The 18,024-nt window shown below is 36.9% G+C and overlaps 1 protein-coding gene across 1 annotated transcript; it reads left to right on the top strand.

Annotated features, from left to right (window-relative positions):
- Positions 1–9,556: 9,556 nt before the first annotated feature.
- On the top strand, positions 9,557–12,451 carry LOC132609282 (large ribosomal subunit protein uL6z/uL6y-like). Its single transcript, XM_060323177.1, has 3 exons — positions 9,557–9,980; positions 11,928–12,050; positions 12,161–12,451. The coding sequence occupies exons 1-3, from the start codon at positions 9,606–9,608 to the stop codon at positions 12,245–12,247; spliced, it is 585 nt and encodes a 194-aa protein (XP_060179160.1). The 5' UTR covers positions 9,557–9,605; the 3' UTR covers positions 12,248–12,451.
- Positions 12,452–18,024: the final 5,573 nt, after the last annotated feature.

The raw sequence follows: 18,024 nt of genomic DNA, 5'->3' as shown, positions 1-18,024 counted from the left end.
ATATAACTTTTGAAGGTCCACTTTTCACATAATCCAATTGGGCTATGAATTGGTGTCACGACCCATTTTACTAGGCCGTGCGGGCACCAATTATTCCCGCCGCGATAGGCAAACTCTTATCCCAACATAACCAATTCAAGTAAAGGCGGAAAAAATAAATATAGAATAAGTTTCAAATCATCCACATAAGATAAAGTGTGGAAATACTAAATACAACCCCAAAGATCTGGTCTAGTCATACAAGAGCACTAACTAAATACTACAAGTCTGGAAGATGATAAAGTCTCATAACAAAACTGTCTTGGAATAAGAGTAAGACAAGTGAGTAAAGGAAAGAACATCCGGGCAGCGGTCGTCATCGTGCTCACCCTGGAATGACTCTACAGCCACCTCGCTAATCAACCGAGAGGGGAAAAAGTGGAACCTGTCTAATACTCTGCATCCATAAAAGAATGCAGCAAGCGTAGGTCAGTACACAACAACGGTACTGGTAGGTATCATCGGCCGACTAAGTATAGCTAACATAATTCAGACAATAAAGCAGGATAGGCAGATAAATCAACAAGTATAAGTAAACACGACCAGAACCAAGTATCCGTCATCACCTAGGTTGAATCATCTAAACCCAAGTGTACCAAGTCTCAATATATCCAATCTGAAATCAAATGAAACAAGTAAATCACAGTCCTATCGCACCTTTGTGGCGGTCAATTCTTATATTTTCCTCACGAATAACAAATCATGTTTATCGCCTTCGACTCCACAAGTTGAGTCCTATCCGAGTTATCAACTTAGTACCAAAGAGCAATATCTTATGATTTCAATCTTCATGTTTCTCAACCTTTACCCGATATGCAAATCCGACACAAACCCAAACTTTTCGACGCAACCTGAAGCCTCATATAAATATTATCTAACGATCGAACCTCTCATAGTGTCCCCTCGATATGCCCGAAAATTCTCCGAAAGTATCCAGTCTTACACTGCCGCTCTAAATCTCACGCAATCACCCCCAAGTCTTTAATAACTAAAAGCGCTTATCCAAACTGTCCAGTCAATACCACTTGCAACATAAAATATCACCACGAGTAGGGTCTCACCTAGAAAATATAACTCTAGTCCTCACATGATAGGAATTCCACAATCTTCTCTCTTAAGGCATGCTAACTCATCCACTGTAGAAGGTCACGATACTTATCCGAAGGTGCACGACCAAGCCACTTTTTATAAACCTCAACAAGTCGGTTCACTGAAATATGTTTCTCATTAGTCGCGGATCACGAATCCTACGGAACTCTGTCATATCATATAGTCCATCCCTGTAGATTTCCTTCTTAAGCTCTCGCAACAAACACACCTCAACTGGAAAATGCAAGAAGACAACACCACAATCCATACTGACCCAAAAAATCCCCAAGATGTAACTTTTTCTTATCGATTCACAATCATCTATACCTTTTCTCGACTCGTCAATTCCCAATTTTCCAATCACTTCATGATCATCGATACCGAAATCAATCCTCGAATCCACTCCATCGAATACCACATAATCATAAATCTTGCAAACTAGCCGAATTAATCTTGGAGATAGGATCGTACCACACACTCTGCATATTAGCGTTCCCTTAACGCTTACCACTCTGAACTGAACACTCTCTAAATCCAACGTATCACACAACAGTATCACTAATATCCTTATGTATCCCACTGAATTGTCCTTGCCCGAATTGCCTTACTCAATTTTCGAAATGTATACCGAACTTAACTCAGTTAACCCAACCAACAAATCATGATTTAGAAGCCTCGAAAGAATATTCGTTGTACCCACTTTTAATCTTCCATCATTTAATGAACTAACTGTCCATCACCGCTTCTACGATGAGATGGCCGATCCAGTGGCACCGCCCCAGTCGTCCCATGACCGATACAGCGTTCATGCCCAAATGGCACCAACCGCTTCAGCAGCAAGGCGATCGCTACAGCGGTACTGCTGCCGTGATGCTGGTGCCACCAAAGCGGGCACCAGACACCAAAAAACTATTCCCATTTCACAACTCAACTCGAATTTCCGACTAACTCCCGACGCCATCTGCTCACAAACCACATACACAAACCCACATAAAAACACGCTACGAACGCACCCGTGGCCTTAGAATTCCCAATGGAGGTCTCGTTGATCGAGTCAACCCCCGATACCTCAATTTTAACTTCTCTACCCAAATTCCAAAATGTATCCAAGTGCATTGGGAACCGAACCAGATATACACACAAGTTCTAAAAGACCATCCGGGCTCTCAGAATCAATGGATTTCTGAAAAAGGTCTGTTTGCCTAAAAGTCAAGTTTGAGTCAATTTTTTTCGCTTAAAGCCAATTTTTCCCAAAAGGTCACCAAAATCAATCCCGAACACCTTGGGAAGCATGTCAACAGTCCCCTCTGATCAAAAGTGAGCTAACCAAGCTCTCACATCACTACTCGAGTACCCATATTACCTCACCTTTAGTCTTACGAACCTTAATCTCCTGAACCCGATCGCAAGATGTCTCATTGTAATCCTTCAATTCTCGCATTTCATTCCAAATCACTTTTATCACTATCAAGCAACAAACACTCAAATCCACTCGATCCTCTAAACTAATCATCCATTATAAGCCCGACAAGCCACACATCAATGTCCATACTTCTCCTCAAGGCTAAGTGAAACAACTAGTAACTCCTCAAGTCATTAATTTATCGCATTCTCCCATAATTGAAGTAATTTCCATCAGTCGATTACTAACTTTTCATAAGTCTACAACCCAGTCAATTTACCAATCAAACGATGTGCCTATAGTATTTACTTAATAACCGAGTAGTCTTTTAACATCAACGAGCCCATATCAAGAATAACTTTTTGCACCAGTCGTAACCTTATCCTGACACCCATTTTAGATACCAATTTTTTTCTTCCCAATCTCTCGAAAAGTACTCATGTCCAAGATATTTTATGAAGTCTCACTTCGCTACGCGCTTTCCAAAAAGTCTTCCTTATTGTCCTTGTTGTCATCTTCTTTTCTTTATTAAACGTGATCACAATATGCTTGCCCACTTTCGATGGTCATCATCGAACTTACACTTGTTCTCACCTACCAAAGTCTAATACTCTACGGTTGCTGAATCACCGACCCGTCATTGGTTCACCAGTGCCACGCACACCATCATAAAGCCTTGACGAAGCTGAAGTCAAACCGATCATATTATCGAGCAACCCACTATTGAAAACATGGAGACCCTGTAACCCTCTGAACTATCCTTCCCATTTCTCATGAACTCTCACAATAAACGAGTCTACTAGCGACTCCGTACAACAACGGAGTCTAATCGCGACCCATACAATTGAGTCCTCAAGCCATAACTAAGGACTGAACTTGATCACTTTCCCGAATCAAAATAACATATCTCGCACCCAACCCACAACACGCCATAGATCAACCATTCGCATAAGAATTTAAGGACGATTGTCTACCCTCCGTGGATGATTAAGATAAGAAAGTTCATATGCCAATTGGAATCGACTAGATACCAATTTGAATGAAGTCGCACTAGAGAATGAAAGAATTGAAAGTTTCCTAAATGTCTTATAGCCTCTCGCAGATAAGTACGGAGCTCATCGTACCGATCCACAATACTCTACTAGACATGCTTTTGTATTATAGACCGGGTAACCTAAGGCTCTGATACTAACTTGTCACGACTCATTTTACTAGGTTGTGTGGGCACCTATCATTCCCACCGCGATAGGCGAACCCTTATCCTAACATAACCGATTCAAGTAAAGGCAGAAGAAATAAATATAGAATAACTTTCAAATCATCCACATAAGATAAAGTGCGAAAATACTAAATAAAACACCAAAAATCTGGTCTAGTCATACAAGAACACTAACTAAATACTACAAGTCGGGAAGATGATAAAGTCTCATAATACAACTGTCTCGGAATAAGAGTAAGACAAGTAAGTAAAGGAAAGAACATCCGGGCAGCGGCCATCATAGTGCTCATCCTGGAATGACTCTACAGTCGCCTCGCCAATCAGCCGAGAGGGGAAAAAGTGGAACCTGTCTAATACTCTGCATCCATAAAAGAATGCAGCAAGCGTAGGTCAATAAAAAACAATGGTACTAGTAGGTATCATCGGTCGACTAAGTATAGCTAATATAATTCAGATAATAAAGCAGGATAGGCAGATAAATCAACAAGTATAAGTCAACACGACCAGAACCAAGCATCCATCATCACCTAGGTTGAATCATCTAAACCCAAGTGTACCAAGTCTCAATATATCCAATCTGAAATCAAATGACACAAGTAAATCACCAGATCATCACAATGTAAGCCAAAATGCAATGATATAAGAATGCCAATGCAATGTTGTAAGAATGCCAATGCAATGCAATGCAATGTTGTGTACACATGTACTCTGGACGGAAGTATCAACGTCCCGGTAGCATAACCCAAGGTGACTCGCTAAGTCTAAGTGTCACTCATCCCGGATCTTTGCCCAACAGACAGACGAGACCCCAGATCTTTGCCCACAGGGTGTTCTCACCGACACCACCCTGGGGGACCCACGGAATTCATGTACTATGTCGCTCTATATCAAACAGCATAGAAACGACCTTTCCACCCTTCACGCCTGCCGACCATCCCGTATCACACAGCATAGAATGGTCACGCAATTAGTATAAAACCTCCCAAGTATTTCAAAACAACATACGCCACATCGTTACCGCCCTGTCAAATGTGCCTTTTATATATATATATATAAGATGAGTGCTCAATGTATGATTCAAGTATGCAGATGACAATAACAAGATCTCTTGTCAACCCTCATTCCGCTCCAGTACATGACTTCGGACCACAAACTCTCATCTCTCTTTCACACAATCCACGATTCCGAAACTAACATCGGATATCAGACTCTCACGTCACTCTCATTTAAAAAACCAAACCCAGCTTATCGCAGTGTTTCATCAAATACCAATAATGTCTCAGCAGTGTATCATGAAATGAGTGCAATACATGTGTCAACATCAACAATCAGATCAATATCACAAGTACCAACATGGGTACGCCAACAATATATCAATGTCACAAGTACCAACATGGGTGCGCCAACAGTATATCAGTGTCACAAGTACCAACATGGGTACGCCAACAATATCATAAGAGACTACATGGGTACGCCTACAATATCATGAGAGACTACACAAGTCATATAGAACTCTATCGTCGTATCAACATCAACCGGTAAGATACTATAATATCACAATCAAGATGGAACAACAGATCCCAATATCTAATAACAACAGTGGCATCAAGCCAATCACAATAGAACAATCAAGTCACAAAACAACGGGGCGGCTAGCCCCAATCACGCAACAGGGCCCAACCTAAGACAATATCTAACCCAACTTCATACCTAGAGGTTTACATGCTTTCTCTGACAATATCATCTAAATATATAGTTCGCTACACGAAGTCTCACCAAGGGTAAGTCATAACCTACCTGGATGGCCGAACAACAAACACCAATAATCCCCCTTTAGCCTTGCCCTTCCGCTGAGCCTGAAGATCAAGAAAGTCTAGGCATATTCAAAATCTAGATTAGAAATCATGAAGATCAATACTAGTATTGCTATCATTCAATTTAGGTCAAAACCCAACCCTGAAATTTGGGGAAACAGGGCCCACAAAGTCAAAACGGAAAATTCGTGGGTAAATATCCAATTAAACACTAGGTGATCAAAACCCATCAACTAATTGCTAAATTAACTCAATGCTTCATCCAATTTCGAAATCTAAGCAAAACCCCCAATTTTGGGTATAAACCCTAACTCTAGATTCAAGAATCCAACACTAATAATGGAAGATATATGATTAACAACCTTAGATACATCATAATCTAGTAAACCCAATCAATTTCATCATTTAAAGAAACCTAGGAAGTCTAACAAATTTTATGAACTTCTCAAGAAAGACTCATTAAACCTTCTTCATGACAAACCCCAATTTCCTACTTTAGAAAGCATGGATTAAAGCTTAAACCAAGGGAATGAATCAAAGAGAAATACTTAGATTATCGTTTAGACCTTACCCCATGGAAAAAACTTCAAGAACATCCTTGATAATTCTCCCAAACCCAAACTTTCAAGATGAGAAAAACTCCAACAACATTAATAGCCAAAAACGCCCAGCTGTTCTGCCTCGTTTCTTGTGCCAAACGATCCCGAAACTCGCTTTTGATGCTTCCAATAGATTCCTTGTGAAATTCCAGTCAATTTAGGCTTTTGAATCACTCCATTTGACCTTATAATGAAGGAGATATGTTGGTTTCAATATTTGTAATAGTGCAGATTTTTAAATACGAATTCAGTGGCAATTTCGTAATTAATATGAAAAATCTGCCAACCCAATTGTTAGTTAAATGACCATAAATCCCGCATACGATGTCAAAACCTGATGATTTCAGTTGCTATGATTCCAAAATTACGATACGGATATAATGGTTCAGTCGAAACACGAATCAAAGACCGTTTGCTCAATATGGTACCCTTTATGTGCAAATCAATGTCGAAACAAAAAACAATCGCCATACAACCCAAACTGATCCAAAACTCATCGGAATCTAATCAAACTTTGTGGACATATCCAAAATCATCATACAAACTTATTGGAACTTCCAAAACATCGACACGGGATCATCTTGACCCGATGTTGACCGTGGTCAACTCCAATTCTAACTTAACCAGTTTCTTAATTAATGACTCAAATCACACTCGAACCCTTCGGGAACCAAACCAATGATACCAATAAGTCATAAATCACCCCCGGACCTAATGGAACTGTCAAAATTCGATTACGGGCACGTTTACCCAAAAGTCAACTTCGAGTCAAATGATTTTCGTTTTATGGCCAAATTTCTAAAAGTCATTCCAAAGCCCAAAATGATACCTAGGGAACTATATCACCGGTCCCCGCAGGTCAAAATAGTACTAACAAGGCTCGGGGACCAATCAACGAGGCAAAAACGGTAAAAACGCAATAACAACCAAACGGGTCGTTACAATTGGGCTTTTCAAATCTTTGTTAAAAAAAACTAGAGGGGGTGGCGGGGTGTTTTCCCTACTTTCATTAAGGAAGTCATTTTTCTCATTTTTAAGGAACTTGTTTTCCTAAAGATAATATTTTCCAAAATTTTTGAACAAACGAATATGAGAAAATTGAAAAACATTTTCGAAAAATATTTTCCTTTATACCGAACACACCCCAAGACATAATACAAAATAATGCCATCCAAAACACAGATAAACATGAAAACAACAAGGTTATTATGCATAGAGCCAAAGGATATGTCAATATCAATTGGGATTGTATATAGGTGTCAATATCCCAAATTGGACTATATAACTAAGGTCCACTTTTCACACAATCCAATTGGGCATTCCCTGCTTTTCAAAACTTAAAAAAAAAATGGAGGGGGTGTGGGGTGTTTTCCCTATGTCATTTTTCTCATTTTTAAGGAACTTGTTTTCATAAAAATAATATTTTCTAAAATTTTTGAACAAACGGACATGAGAAAATTGAAAAACATTTTCCGAAAAATATTTTCCTCGATACCGAACACACCCCAAGACAGAATACAAGATACGGAAAAGGGTCATAACTCATATATACCCATGTACTATCTCAAAATAGATGTGTCCATCCCGCGTTTGCATTTTTGATGATATATACCCTGCCGTTAGTGTATCGATCATATATGCCCTCACGGTTAACGACCACTTTTTGAGTGACACGTGGCACGATCTCAACGGCCGCAACCCTTTTTATTTAATTAAAATTAGACCCATCTAATAATTAATTTTCCTAACCCGTCCCATTACCCTTAAAAATAACCTAGATACCCAGATATTAAGACCCATCAAATAGACCCCCCCCCCCCCCAAAAAAAAAAAAAAAAGGATTAAGAGATCCTCTCTCCCCTCCCCTTTCTCTCCTTCTCTGTTCTTGGTATTTCCGTTCCCCAATTCCCCTGCTCTTCCTTTCACCTCACTTCATTTTTACCACAATTTTAAAAGCACCAATGAACCTAAATTAGGTGGAAAAGCCAACTCAATTATACAAAAGTTCAATTTCGAAATTTGACATACATCAAATGGAGATTTGTCTTGGAGCTTAAACATTTCAATGGCTTAGACAAGACTGATGAAATGGCTCTTTAACCTCTTTGCATCTTAATTTGATTAGTAATTCTACAATGGGTTTGTTGAGTTTATGGTAGAACTTTTGTTGGACTTGCGAGTTAGTTGCAATTTGTGATAAATGAAATTGATGTTTCAATTGTTACTTTCCAAGCTGTTAAATTGATTCTCCCAATTTATCTCCTTTCTCGGGTGAATTTGGTGGTATTTTAGCCTAAAAGGGGGGGGGGGGGGGGGTGTGTGGAAACGATGGTGAAGAACGATGAAGAATTGTGGGTTGAATAAAGGTGAAGACGGAGTATTTTGTGTGGGATCATTGTTGCCTTCTTCGGTGGATGACCTTTTCCCGAGAATATTCCAGTGGTCACTCCGGTGGTGTGATGGAGCTCGACCGGTTATGGAGTCTCCAAGCATCTCCTTGAATAGGGGTCAAATATTGGGTTATGGGTATGTTCTAATGGGTTACCGGGTATGAGTCAAATAATAGTTATTAATTAGAATTAAATAAAACAAAAAAGTTGGGTAGTTTAGGGTGAGGCCACGTGTCCCTCAAAAAGTGGCCATTAAACGCGGGGGCATACATGATGAAAACACTAATGGCGGGGTATATATCATTAAAAAAGCAAACGTAGGATGGCTACAACTTATTTGGGATGGTAAAGGGTATATATGACCCTTTTCCATATAAGATAATGCCATCCAAAACACAGATAAGCATGAATACAACAAGTAAAGTTATTATGCATAGAGCCAAAGGATATGCCAATATCAATGAGGGATTGTATATATGTGTTAATATCCCAAATTGGACTATATAACTTTTGGAGGTCCATTTTTTACATAATCCAATTGGGCATTCCCTTTACGAATTGGGCTTTTAAAAACTTTTTAAATTTTTAGAGGGGGTGGTGAGGTGTTTCCCCTACTTTCATTAAGAAAGTCATTTTTTTTATTTTTAAGAAACTTGTTTTTTTTTAAAAATTTTTTAACAAACGAACATGGAAAAATTGGAAAATATTTTTCAAAAAATGTTTTCCTCTATACCGAACACCCCCAAGACAGAATACAAGATAATTCCATCCAAAACACAGATAAGTATGAAAAAAACAAATAAAGTTATTATGCATAGGACATGCCAAAATCAATTGGGGATTGTTGCAGGTGTCAATATCCCAAATTGGACTATGTAACTTTTGAAGGTCCAACTTTCACATGGGGCATTCCCTCTATGAATTGGGCCTGTCATTCAGATCACTACTTGGCCCATAAAAAACATCATTGCAGACTATATAAAAGGTACCTATATAAAACACATCAATATTTCCCACTCATCTCTCTAGGGTTTTTGGTTAGCAAAAGCAAAAATGAAGACTATACTTTCATCAGAAACCATGGATATCCCAGATGGGATAAATATCAAAGTACAAGCAAAGCAAATAGAAGTTGAAGGACCAAGAGGAAAGCTGACAAGAAACTTCAAGCATTTGAATCTTGATTTTCAGCTTATAAAAGATGAAGAAACAGGAAAGAAAAAGCTTAAGATTGATGCTTGGTTTGGTTCAAGAAAGACTACTGCTGCTATTAGGACAGCACTTAGTCATGTTCAGAATTTGATTACTGGTGTTACTAAGGGGTATAGATACAAGATGAGATTTGTGTATGCACATTTTCCTATCAATGCTTCTATTACTGGTGGGAATAAGTCTATTGAGATAAGGAACTTTCTTGGAGAGAAAAGGGTACCCCCTTTAACCCTCTTTATTTGCTATTGATTTGTGTGTTAGATTCTGTAAATATACATAGCATATACATATAATATACATGAATAGACATATAAGATACATAATTAGTACTAAGGATGAAAAAACTGGATTTTTCTTGGCGAGAAAAGGGTACCCTTTTTAACCCTGTTTATTTGCTATTTTTTGTGTATCAGATTGTGTAAATATACATAGCATGTACATATAATATATATAACTATTGTATAAAGGATGAAAAAACTGGAACTTTCTTGGCGAGAAAAGGGTACCCTTTTTAACCCTGTTTATTTGCCCTTTTTTGTATCAGATTGTGTTAATGTACATAGCATATACATGTAATATACCTGAATATACATATAATATACATAGGATATACATAATTATTGTATAAAGGATGAAAAAACTGAAACTTTCTTGGCGAGAAAAGGGTACCCTTTTTATTTATATGTTTTATTTGTATTAGGTTGTGTAAATATACAAAAAATATACATAGATATACACGAAACATACATAGGATATACTTAAATATATCTGTGTCATTTATTAGTGTTTTCTGTTTTTTTCTTTTTTCTTGTTTCTGTCTGGTGAATTGTGAAGTGGGTGTCTGGGGAACTGTTTAAAGGTGGAACCTTTTGGTTTCTTGGAGCAAATTTTACTGTGAAACTTGATTTTAAGAAGAAAAGATTGGAGTTTTGGCACTTCATATGGGAATAAGGTGTTTATCTATTTTCTATTGATTTGTATATTAGATCGTGTATATAGCGTCTCTGTGGTGCATTTACATTGTCTTTTAGGGGATTTGCATTGAAAATTGATGTATTTAGCTGCTAATATTTCTATAGCTTGTTGTGTGGAGTAGATTCCCGTAGCAAATTGAAAATTCTGTTATATTATGACTTTTGTTTTTTTCCATGTTACCCTTTTTTACTGTTTAAGAACTGTATGAGAAATTAGTGTTACTGCCTCCTAGTTTAGGAATGAAATTTGCTTGTTGGTGAAGGAAATTTTGCTTTATTTTGGTAAATACTGAAACATTTGATGTTCAGGTGTCTTTGGTTGCTACATTTTTGACTTGTATAAATAGGATGGTTGATTTATTTATCAGCATTAAGCAATGTGCTTCCTAGACCTCCATTTGGATGAAATTTGTTTCTTAATATTTAAGTATGGATGTGTACTCAGATGATGTTATAATACCATTGTTTCAGTTTTTGTTTCTATGAAGTCAAGTAGAGTGTGATTGACTAGTCGGTGCTTCTGCTTTGCCTCCTCAAAGTAAATAAACGTGAGAAACTAGAGAGCTTGATTGAAATACTTGCAATAGTCTAATTAAACATTTGCAAGATGGTGATTTGATCCTCTTCGTATTGACAATGATTGGGGATGTATTGTTTATACAATTGAAATCGTCGTCAATAACTTCTAAAAAAAAGTTCTCTTTTTAGTCCCTTGTTTTTCTTCGTTCACACATTAACCCCTCTAGCTCCTTTGTTTGAACTATTCAGTGATTTGAATCTCTACATCGAAACTTTGCAATAGTTAATTAGGATAGTTTGAAACCATTATACATTCTTTGATCACCTTTAACGTGAGACTCTTCGTATATCTCAAATACCTTTTGTATATGTTCTTCAGCTTTAAGGTTTTCATATGTGATTCTATAGACCTTTATAACTTGTTTATTTCATTAAGCTTGGGAAAAGAAAAAATTCATGGAACCCTTTATAATTGTGCTTTTGAGCTTTCTGTCTTAAATGTGTGAACTGTTTACAATAGTACAGTAGTGCTTAGTTGTCTGAATAACCCAACAACTTAATCAAACCAAAGCTCTCTTAAGACTTTCTGATATCGTTCTCCCTATTTTGATATAAGGAGATGCAAGTGCAGTGTAGTAGGGTACTAACTCATTTGCTTTCACTGTATCAGGTGAGGAAAGTTGATATGCTTGATGGGGTTACAGTTGTCCGCTCTGAGAAAGTCAAGGATGAATTGGTATTGGATGGAAGTGACATCGAACTCGTCTCTCGGTCTGCTGCCCTCATTAACCAAGTAAAACTCCATCTCTTTTCTCCTCTATACATTATTCATACCTTACAGTTCTGCATTTTATTGTGCACTTCAAGTTCCTGTTTTACTTAGACTGCTTTTTCTTTCGACAGAAATGCCATGTGAAAAACAAAGATATCCGTAAGTTTCTGGATGGCATCTATGTCAGCGAGAAGGGAAGAATAGCTGAAGAAGAGTAAGTGTTAGCAAACTGGCTCCGCGATCATTTGCTGATTTCATATGAGAACATTTGAAGTTAAATCAACAATTTTGGTTATTAAGTTTTTCTCGATGAAGTATCCGTTAAGAGTAACCTATGTTTTTTTTGTGTATGGATCATTAAGAAGAGATGGATGCTTTTGTTGGACTGTTTATTTATCTTTAGATCAGTTTCAATGTCTGTATTTTTACCTGTTGCCCTATGCATTTTAAGAGTTTGCTCCCAACCTTTACTAAAGAGGAAAAGAAGTGTTATGTTGAGACTCCATAAAGTGAATGTCATTATTGTAAGGGTTTAACTAGTGTCATCATTTTGTTGATGTTAATGCTGCTAGATCCCAAACCTTTGTTTTTTGATCTACCAATTTGATTGTGTTAAGGCTTTTCTACCGGTGTTTTAGGTATGATGAACTAATATTTTTCAGGAAATGCTTTTTGAAAAACAGATCATTTTTTGGTGAAGTGATAAAATGATTTCCCTCAAAAAGTATTTTCTACTCAGAGGGTGAGTTTGAGTAATTTTTCTTCATAATTATCTCAATTTTTAACTTTCTATTATAACCCTTTTAACATATGGAGTACTTAAACATTATCAATCTATGTTACTGTAATTTGTTATCAAAGCAGTATATGGTTTGCTAATAATACTATTACTACTTCTGTTCCAATTTATATGAAACAATTTTCTTTTTAGTCTGTTAAAAAAATTATACATTTCTATATTTAAAAATAGTTAACTTAAATTTCCCCTTTAACCACCACACAAATATTATATTCAAAAGTCTTCCTTTCTTTTTTAAACTTTGTGCTTAGTAAATTATATCACCTAAAATGGACGGAGGGAGTATTAATCTTTAGAGTGTGTTTGGCATGATACAGAAGTCGTTCTTAGTAAATGTTTTCCGGAGAATGGCTCATCTTTGGTAAAGTATTTTAAAATGTGTTTGAGGTGTTTAATGGGAAAAAATAACTAGATTTTCTACAATCAAAAATTCTAAAAATAACTTATATTATGAGAAATGTAATCCTATGAGAAATGTAATCCTTCATATCATATACGTTTAAGAACCTGATTGGATTGGCTTATAAGTTGATCAAATCAGCTTATAAGTCATTTTAAACTTATTTGAGTGTTTGACAAAAATATAAAATAGTTTAAATTAAGTTAAAAAGTGCTTAAAATAAGTCAAAATCAAAGAAGGTGCTCAATCCCAATTTTTTTTTTTTTTTTTTTTTGGCTTAAAACGCATTTTGGTTTGACTAATAACTTTATCCCTTATATTTTTTTTTTATTAATTTCAATACTACCTTTACTTCTAAAAATCCTTTAAGCACTTATCTAAACACATAACTGCTTATTTATAAAATAAATTTCAGCACTTAAAAATACTTTAAGCACGTATGCTTAAAAGTCACTTTTTTTTAGCTAACCGAAACGGGTTCTAAATATCTTTTTTTTTTTCCAAAGAAATATAGTGAACTATTCAGCCAAATACCAGGGATATCTTTCAACAAAAATTATTTTTTGGAGGACACCTTTCGAAAAATGACAAGCATCATATCAAATAAATTCAAATAAGTCCCTTTAGCCTCATCTATTATCTACTAATACTCATTCAACAAAAACCAAACTTGAAGTATGGATTTGGGAAGTTTAGTTGATTGAGGGGAAAATTGCGTTAAACAAACCTACTTTATTTTATCTAATCTTAGTTTTCCTATCTATTTGTTGAAGGCATAAGCACTCAAGTCATTAACCAGCCTCTAAAGAACGGAGTTATTTGTTACATTTCCAACATGGAAATAATTAAAGCAAAGATGTTTTATGTGGTTATATTCTTCATATTTTAGTACACACTTCCTTAATGATGGAAACATGCCCTCCACTTTTTTATAACTCTGGTGTCCGAGCTAGTCTGTGCGTATCTCGACTAAATTATCTAGGGACTCGTGGGCATCAAAATTTGGATATTTCTACACGAGGAATAACTTTACTACTTGTCTTTCCCTTCTATCCAATGATTGAACCAAAAAGGACCAATTCATTCTATTTCTAATCAATCAAGGGGAACATTTCAAATTCTTAATTCTATATGGTTGAATAAAAATTCGATTGACCATTTGATATAATTGCAATGCTTAGTGTGTGACTCGTTGGCATTTTTAGGGTTAGGATTAAAAGATCAGCCCACATAATATGAACTAAAAAAATTATAGAACTAATAACCAATCCGTCACTTCGCATTATTTGGATCTTCCATGGGCCACCCACCAACAATATGTATCAGGTAACTGTGTCCATCAAAATTTAGACATATGATGAAAATCACTTAATATTTTTATTTTCGATGAGAATTATCTCACTTAATTGACAACCAGGCCACACCCTTAAGTGTATGATAACATGCCCTGCCCGGAGAGGACATTTCAAATAGGGGAACCTTATATGTGTTCTCCAATTTTCAGGTAAACATCGAACAATGGATTAGTATTGTGCTACGCAGTGGCGGATTAAGGATTTTCATCCAGGGTGTTCGGAAATTGCTGAGCTAGACTTCTCCATGTTCTTGAGGGTGTTCAAAACATATATATATCTACATAAACTCAGAAAATTTACCCTATATATACAGTGGAATTTTTTTCCGAGGGTGTATCCGCCCCTGGTGCTACGGTGATTTCATTCTTTTACCTTTTATGAGATGATGCACGCATTGACGTTATGTTGGCTTAGCATGGATAAATCGATGAGAACTGTGACGAACTAATTAAGTAAAGGAGTTAAATTGAATTTCTTTCGTTGAAAAATTATACTGCAAAAGTAGGGTAACAATGAGCTTTTATGAGTTATAGATAAACTGATGAATCTCTCGCAATGATGAGAGACTTTAGTGTCGTAATAAAAGGGGTTCGAAAGTTACTATAGATCATACATTCAAATCCCAATTATGATATTCTAGAAATTTTAAATATTTTTATATTGATTTTTGCTTTGCCATGGGATGAGAAGACTTAAAAGACTCGTACAAAAGAATGAGAGATGCAGGAGCTCAATATACAAAGGCCAAATATGACAGATCGACAAATCAAGAAAGAATAACTTGAAAAATACCACGGTTATCAAAAAAAGAAAAGAAAAGAATAACTTGAAAAACAAGATATCATGTTTCAACGTGCGAATCCCTCTCTCAACCATAACACAACAGGAAAAACTCAACAAATGATACTCAAGAACATAATTCTCTATAACATATAAATAGAGCTGTCGAAAAGGGATGGCCCAGCTCATGCGGGCCGGCCCACGTGGACTTTAGAATTTGACTGGTCAAGCCGGGCTGGCCCATTATTTTGATGGGCCTTCAAATAGCCAACCCAATCCATAATTACGTGGGCTGAGGGTGTCACGACCCAGCCCCGTGGGCCATGACTGGCACCCTACTTGGGCACCCAGACAGACTTACATATCCAAACTTAGCTCAGAGTTCACAATAGTTATTTTAAACATAATTTAAAACAAAACTTGTCTTAGGCGGTCGCATACCAAAAGATCATATCGGAACAAATAGAAGCGGCGGAATGCACATCGCCGATCATATGTACAAATATAAACATAAGGGTCATTTCGGCCACCATAACAGACGGACCGCATTAAGACACAGATCGTAATCGAACAGACACATATAGGACCCTCGACCCACAAACATGACTACAGGCCTCTACAAATACAAAACGAAAACATATGACGGGACAGGGCCCCGTCGTACCCCAAATAGTCAAATATACAGATACATGTACATCACAAAAGATTTATACCGACATATGGGCTCCGAATCAAAAGGAGCACTCTGTAATAGCAGGACGGGGAGCCTACAGTAGTGGATCACCGGCGTCTGTACCTGCGGGCATGAAACGCAGCCCCCGAAGAAAGGGGGTCAGTACGAAAGATGTACTGAGTATGTAAAGCATAGAGTGCAGAAGTATAAACCATAACTGAAACCAAACAGGATACAAAAAAAAGGAATACTGACCAGTATATCAAAATCTGTACCAAAACATATGTACATAATGCAGATAAAAATCATGCAAAGCTCAGGAACGTGGTCACCCCTCCGACGCAGGTGCCACACACAGCATAACACCAGATGGTTCAAATCTCCGTACATCCCCGAACACACACATATCATCATAACATATCACCAGCCATATCACAGCATAACTCCAAACGGAACCCGGCCCTATGGCGAGGTCTCGGGAACCGTAACACAGCATACGGCCGAATTAATCATAGGGCGCACGAATCATAACCGGCCCGGGAACCGGTGAACGAAATCATAATAAGGGAACGAGTGGAGTCATGAGCAAACAATGCAATTTACATATCAAAATACTTTTGCAAACTTGACAAAATCATATGTTGACTCATTAGTCAAAAATAGTTCGAACAATTAATCAAAACGAGGTTCATTTCACAAAAGTATTTCCAAAACGGTAATTATGGTTCAAAATATAATTTAGGACATCGTGGCAATCAAAACATTATTTTACAATAGCCAAGTTCATAAACAAAAGTCTTTTGCCGACGTTATACAAAAATGAGCCTTATAGGGCAAACAAAAGAGTTTCGGAGTTAGCGGGCCCACCTCGGGTCAAGTCGAGGTGGCGGACATGAGTTACAGACATTTGGGGTCTATGGGATCATACGTGGAAGTTTCGAAGCGATTCGAATACATTTACAAACGTTTCGGACATTAGATCACTTTTTAACACAATTGAGAGTTTTATGCTTCAATTGAATTGAATGAATAGTACCCAATTTCTAGTTCGGATTTCCAAGAACAGAATGGCCTCCAAGGCTCCGATATCGACCTAGTATACCTAGGACATGCCAAAAGAAGGAATGGGGTAGCCTTACATACCTTATATGCGTCTTACGCTCGTCCAAAACTCAAGTCCCGTTACGCTCAGAATCTACAAATGGTCAAAGTTACCAATTAGGGATTGCAAGACTTTAAGAATTCAAACTTAAATTCATATTGTCTACCAAAATTTCGGCAGCACTTCCCCTATAAATTCAACATCCCCGAGAAGCATCTCGGCTCAAAAAATCAACAACAACAACAACACAACCATACCAACAACATCAACAATCATCACAAAGTACATTATAACATAAATAGTCTTCTTTTCTACATAGTCAAACAACTTCCATTCCAACTTCACAATTCCAAACTAATATCAATATTATCACCATTATTTACTACTTCAAGATTTTTCAACATAATTCAACAACATTCCAAATAATATTCATGGATTCAAGTATTCCCGCCAATTCCATATTTCCTCCGAAACTTCCACAAATGCGACAAAACTACTAAATCGCATGATCTTCTTCCAATTCAATAACAATAACAATGATTCACATTCTAGAATTCTACTTTCATAATTATATAAAAACTATATAAAAATCATATAATTCCCCATAACTACCCACAACCATTTTCGATACCAACTCGAATCGTTAAACCTTTATTTACGTCATAAACGCCACAACGACACCACTAACAAGCTAAACAAAATATAATTCACCATCCCCATACCATTGTGGCTCACGGCCATACATGCTTCACACACACACACACACGCCATGCACACACACACCACAATTCCATGATTCTCATCCAATTCCCATCATCATAACATATATAATTGTTCCATAACACAAAAGAATAAGTTCTTACCTTTTTCTTCAATTTTTTTTTCC

This window comes from Lycium barbarum, chromosome 9 (assembly GCF_019175385.1).
Source record: "Lycium barbarum isolate Lr01 chromosome 9, ASM1917538v2, whole genome shotgun sequence".
Taxonomy (NCBI): domain Eukaryota; kingdom Viridiplantae; phylum Streptophyta; class Magnoliopsida; order Solanales; family Solanaceae; genus Lycium; species Lycium barbarum.
The sequence above is the reverse complement of the archived record's forward strand: the minus strand, read 5'-3'. Positions and strand labels throughout refer to the sequence as shown.